Source organism: Galeopterus variegatus, unplaced genomic scaffold (genome assembly GCF_000696425.1).
Source record: "Galeopterus variegatus unplaced genomic scaffold, G_variegatus-3.0.2 Scaffold1049, whole genome shotgun sequence".
Lineage (NCBI taxonomy): Eukaryota > Metazoa > Chordata > Mammalia > Dermoptera > Cynocephalidae > Galeopterus > Galeopterus variegatus.
In genome coordinates this window covers 379057-385433 of record NW_007727160.1, presented here as the reverse complement: position 1 = coordinate 385433, position 6377 = coordinate 379057, and the positions used below count along the sequence as shown (strand labels likewise).

At 39.0% G+C, this 6377-nt stretch overlaps 2 protein-coding genes across 2 annotated transcripts in view; one reads left to right on the top strand and one right to left on the bottom strand.

Moving 5' to 3' along the window:
• Nucleotides 1-1010, top strand: part of LOC103591899 (sex comb on midleg-like protein 1) — a 3120-nt gene extending 2110 nt beyond the window's left edge. The window contains exon 2 of the mRNA XM_008574444.1: nucleotides 14-1010. Coding sequence (XP_008572666.1) covers nucleotides 14-1010 — 997 coding nt within the window. The remainder of the gene's footprint in view (nucleotides 1-13) is intronic.
• The window catches only part of SIAH3 (siah E3 ubiquitin protein ligase family member 3), a 75133-nt gene that overhangs the window by 17156 nt on the left and 51600 nt on the right, over nucleotides 1-6377 (bottom strand). The gene's annotated exons all lie outside the window — the stretch shown is intronic.

Below are 6377 nucleotides of genomic sequence, written 5' to 3'. Positions count from 1 at the left end.
TTGATGTGTTGAGTCGGGATGAACTGCGCAAAAGGCTGCAGCAGACGTCTCAGGATCGGGGCGTGCTGGATACGCTCAAGGGGGTATGTGAAGCTATTGGAAGCCTGGACAAGAAACTCAATGTCGTTCATGGAAAGGTTTCAAAAATCCAACGTCTCCATGCGAAAGCACTGAGGCGACGTCGTAAGCTATCTGGATATGCTTCCAGAAATTCTAAGTACTGGCTGTTTAGGAGAAGTAAATTCCAGAAAATGAGGAAGAAGGGGTCTCCCAGTTCATTCTCCTACCACGAAAGTTATAGCCCAACTTCACCCGTGAGGAGGCGGGAGATTGACTACCAGAGCATCCCCGAAGGGGTGTTTAATCAGTCGGACGACTCCCAGGAAACGGATCAGGAGTCACTGCTCATGGAGCAGGAGCAGAAGGAGCGGGAGATGTTCTTCAGCCTGAGTCCTCGACGCTTGTCTGCAAATCCATATCAGCCTCCTGTCGTGCCTGATAACCCTCTGCCGGGCACTTCTTTACTGCCCTCCTATACCAGCCCAAGGGCAGTTAAGAACAGCAGCATCCTTCCAAATGCCCCAGCTTTCGGGGCAGCACCGGCAGGCCTGCTGACCCAGGGAGATTCCAGTTCAATATACACCCGTGAAATGAAGAGTCACTCAGTCTTTCTGAGGAATAAACATACTGTATCCTCTATCTGCGTCCCTTCTGGTTTTGCTACAAGTTCACCAGTGGAGCCTGACCTCTATGTCTCTGAGGACCCTTCAGCCTGGTCCGTGGATGAAGTGATCCTGTTTCTGCAACATACAGACCCTCAGACTTTAGGGCCCCTCTCCAACCTCTTCAGGCATGATGAAATTGATGGGAAGGCCCTGCTACTACTCACCGCTGACATGATGATCAATTATATGGGGCTGAAGCTGGGGACAGCCGTGAAGCTATGCCACTACATTGAAAGTTTAAAGAGGAAAAATTCTACAATAATTGAAGAAAATGTGTCAGTTTAGATTGGGCTTATTTCTGGGGGGACCAGTGCCTTCTTGGTGTGAAATCATTTTTTTGCCCTTATTAGTTTTTGTTTTGTGAAAATATCATCTAAAAATATATTATGCCACAATTGCAGAACTACATTACAGTTCAGTCTAGTTTTTAAAAATCCACTTAACATGTTAGTATTTGCATAGTTAAGTTGGAAGTTCATCCTTTATGTCTGTTTATTGTTTTCGGTGCATAATCTCCAAATATACTTCATGCAGGAAATAGTGAAAAGTCTCTGACTTTGGTTCATCTTTATATTTGGAACCAAAACAGCTAAAAGAGGAAATATCAGGGATTGACAACTTCTGTGATTAAATCTATGAGAATTTTTCCTCAGAAGAGAAGAGAATTTAAAGGTGCACGTGTAGATAACATCTCTTTCTCATGTATTTTATGTGTCTGATGCTACAGTGTCCTGTTCATGTTTTACCAGCTTCCAGAAAGGAAATAGCCATATAAATTAATTTCCTTTTGTTTATTATTTCTCTGTTGTATTCAAATTTAGAGGGAACAAAAACAAGCTTATAAACTTCTATGAAGTGTTCTTACCACTTTTTGGATAAATTATAGGATAGATAGAATAGTTTTATGTGACAGATACCATGATTTAAGGGCGGTTTGGATGGAGGCTGATTGTATTTTTTACAAAGAAATACCTATTATTTTAAAACTTACATATTTTGTCTAAATTTGGACATTTAACTAGGCATGTATCGTTCACATCTCTCTATGATAATTGCTATGTCCAAATTTTGTAAAGATATATATTTTATTGTATTTGTTTATTCCTCATACGGGTACTGTTTAATGTTTATATTTATTCTATACCTGAAGTATACACACAAGTAAACCTTTTTCTCTTTGAATTTAATACGGCACTTTGCACTGCACAGAAGAAATGGTGAACTGTGTATATGGTTAGATGTTTCTATTCCATGAAATATATTGCGTTTGCTCTCCCCAGTACCTCTCAGCTTACTCTTCATGGGATTAGAAATGATCTGTAGATTGGTTTCCATACGGGGAATTCCCTGTCCTATGCAATGTTCTAATTAATTTGCTTGGTTCTGAGCCATTTATTCTGCTCCATTTGGAAAGATATATTAGTTCTGACTTACTGTTTGGGGCTTTATTTTATAACTTAGACCTTTCAAGGGGAAATGTTGCTATATGTTCTTTGTTATTACTTTGTGTAACTTTGGTGTAGTATTTATAAGTCATAAGAATCAGTTATAAAAGTGTTAGCCGTTTGTTGTAAATGCCAATAAAATGTTCACCTGGGACAAGAATGTTCATTTTCTTTTTAGAAAGCCAAATGTACTTTAGACATGAATGCAACTATTGAAAGAATGCCTTCATCTGTGTTATTCCTCATATGTTAGAAGTTGAGATTCTTACTTAAACTTAGTCTTGTTTCACATTGTTTGTATGAAGATGCTGTACCCAAATGAACAGTCCTCAGGTGTTTGTATAAATACTGTTTTTCTGTTTTCTGATTTTAAAATATAATAAAGTTAAATAACTGCAAAAAAAAAAAAAAAAAAAGAATGTAGCAGAACTCCTGGAATTGAAAGACACATTTGTTGAATTAAAAAACACAGCTGAGAACTTAACCAGCAGATTAGAACAAGCAGAAGAAAGCATTTCCTAACACAAAGGTGGCCTTTATGAAATAACCCAGGTTGACAAAAAAAAAAAAAAGAAAGAAAAAAGAAAAAAAAAAGAATTAAAAAAATTAAGATTGCATAAGAGAGCTAGCAGATGACCTTAAGTGCACAAACATCTGAATCATGGGTATTCCAGAAGGGGAGGAGAAAGTTAAAGGCATTGAAAAATCTATTCAATGAAATAATAATGGAAAACTTCCCAAGTATAGGGAGAGACATAGAACTTCAGATCCAGGAAGCTCAAAGATCACCAAACACATTCAATCCAAAAAGATCCTCTCTGAGACACATTGTAGTCAAACTGGCAAAGCTCAAAGACAAAAAGAGAATCTTAAAAACAACAAGAGAAAAGCATCAAGTCACTTATAAGGGAGCCCTCATCAGTTTCATAACTGAAACTCTACAGACAAGAAGAAAATGGGATGACATTAAAAATACTGAAAGAAAAAAACTGTCAGCCAAGAATATTATACCCAGCAAGGCTATCCTTCACAAATAAGAGAGAAATAGTATATTTCCCAGACAAACAAAAACTGGGAGTTCATCACCACATGACCAGGCCTACAAGAAATTCTCAAAGGAGTCCTGCACCTGGAATCCAAAAACCAATAATCACTACCACAAATACACAAGTAAGAACAAAACCCACTAGTAAAACACAAATGCAAATGAGAAAGATAAAAGAAACTAAATCTCACTACCTCAAAAAAAACCCAGCAAACATGAAGACCAATAATCAAAGGAGAAGAAAGGAACTAAAGATAATTAAAATATCTAAACAAAATGCCATAAAATCCTAGGAATAAGACAATATCTCTCAATAACAACCCTTAATGTAAATGGATTGGATCAAAAGCTAGACCAAACTATATGCTGTTTACAAGAGACTCATCTCAAAGGTAAAGATATACACAGACTAATAGTGAAGGGACTAATACCACACAAATGGAAACCAAAAATAAGCAGGAGTAGTTATTCTTATATGGCATAAAAGAGACTTTAAACCAAAAACCATAAAGAGAGACAAGGCCAGAAGGCCACTATAAAATAATAAAGGGATCTGTCCAGCAAGAAGAAATAATCATAAACATATATGCACCCAACACTGGAGTACCCAGATATATAAAGCAAACACTTTTAGACCAAAGGAAATAGATAGACCCCAATATGATAATAGTGGGGGACCTGAACAACCCTCTCTCTTTGTTGGACAGATCATACAGGCAACAAATCAACAAAGAAACACAGGATTTAAACCAGGCTTTAGACCAATTGGACCTGGCCAATATCTACAGAACATTTTGTCCAACAAGTACAGAATATACATTCTTCTCATCAGCACACACAACATTCTCCAGGATAGACCACATGTTAGATCATAAATCAAGTCTCAATAACTTAAAAAAATTTGAAATCATCTCATGTGTCTTTTCACACGGTGGATTAAAACTAGAAATTAATGACAAGCAAAACTCAGGACAATATACAAATACATGGAAATTAAACAACAGGCTCCCGAATGACCAATGAGTCCAACAAGAAATTAGACAGGAAATCAAAAAATTTCTAGAAAACAACAAAAATAAAGACACATCATATCAAAACCTGTGGGATACTGCAAAATCAGCACTAAGAGGGAAATTTTTAGCAATAAATGCCTACAGAAAAAATAGATTTAAAGTAAATAACCTAACCCTACACCTAAAACCACTAGAAAAACAAGAAAAATCGAATCCCAAAGTTAGTAGATGGAAAGAAATAATTAAGATCAGAGCAGAACTAAACAATATAGAGACCCAAGAAACTATACAAATGTCAATGAAACAAAAAGTTGATTTTTTGAGAAGGTAAACAAAATAGACAAACCATTAGCTAGGTTAACACACACACACACACACACACACACACACACACACACACACACTAATTACAAAAATCAGAAATGAAAAAGGAGAGATTACAACTTATACCACAGAAACACAAAAAATCATTAGAGACTATTACACTATATGCCACAAATTTGAAAACCTGGAGGAAATGGATAAATTTCTGGACACATACAAACTACCAAGATTGAACCAAGAAGAAATAGAAAACCTAAACAGATCAATAACAAGCAATGAGATTCAAGCAGTAATCAGCAATCTCCCTACAAAGAATAGCCTAGAACCAGATGTCTTTACTGCTGAATTCTACCAAACCTTTAAAGAGGAATTACTACTGGCATAAAAATAGACACTTGGACCAGTGCATCAGAATAGAGAACCCAGAAACCAACCCACATACTTACACCCAACTGATCTTTGACAAAGGCAGCAAGAACATACACTGAGGAAAAGACTGCCTCTTCAATAAATAGTGTTGGGAAAAGTGGACATCCATATGCAGAAGAATGAAACTAGACTTGTGCCTCTCACCATACACTAAAATCAACTCAAAATGGATTAAAGACTTAAGTCTAAGACTTGAAAGTGTAAAACTACTAAGAGAAAATATAGGGGAAACCCTTCAGGAAGTAGGACTGGACACAGACTTTTTTTGCTTTTACTTTTTACAGCAATTACTTGAAGTCACAGGCATTTCCTTTTTTTCATAGCAAATTACTTCTCACAGTTTAGGAAGAATGGTCTGCTGGAATGGCCCGGGAAATCTGTCTGACTCCTGGATTGATTTAGACCCACTTTCCCCTCCTGCACCTCAGCAGGACCACCGACCTAACGAAAGGCTGGGTGCCCCCACACTTCCTTATTCATTTTCTGTTAACAGTCACCAGGAAATAACTCCAACCCAACTAAAGATTACGTGGCTCCTGAAGCCATAGCCTCCCCTGAGATGAGGAGCTAATGGGTCGTGCCCACCTGGATCCTCAGAGCCCACCCTTCTAGGCCACACTCCAGGTAACTGGGATCTGGAATTCCCTACCCAAAGGCTCTGAACTGGCTTCCCACAGCCCATGCTATTTCTGGGATTTATCTTGCAGAAGACAGACCATTAGACATGAGGTGTGGTCAGTTAGCAACTATTTTGGGGTTATGAGCAGAGCTTGCATGTGTGGGCCTTTGCAAGAGACACACTGTAGCACAGGATGAGGCCGGGTTAGGAAGAAAGTGAGACAAGGTGCTGGCTGGGAGCCGTGGCCACACAGCTCACTATGAACGGGAAATCTGTCTGACTCCTGGATTGATTTAGACCCACTTTCCCCTCCTGCACCTCAGCAGGACCACCAACCTAAAAAAAGGCTGGGTGCCCCCACACTTCCTTATTCATTTTCTGTTAACAGTCACCAGGAAATAACTCCAACCCAACCAAAGATTATGTGGCTCCTGCAGCCATAGTCTCCCCTGAGATGAGGAGCTAATGGGTCGTGCCCACCCGGATCCTCAGAGCCCACCCTTCTAGGCCACACTACAGGTAACTGGGATCTGGAATTCCCTACCCAAAGGCTCTGAACTGGCTTCCCACAGCCCATGCTATTTCTGGGATTTATCTTGCAGAAGGCAGACCATTAGACATGAGGTGTTGTCAATTAGCAACTATTTTGGGGTTGTGAGCAGAGCTTGCATGTGTGGGCCTTTGCAAGAGACACACCGTAGCACAGGATGAGGCCAGGTTAGGAAGAAAGTGAGACAAGGTGCTGGCTGGGAGCCGTGGCCACACAGCTCACTATGA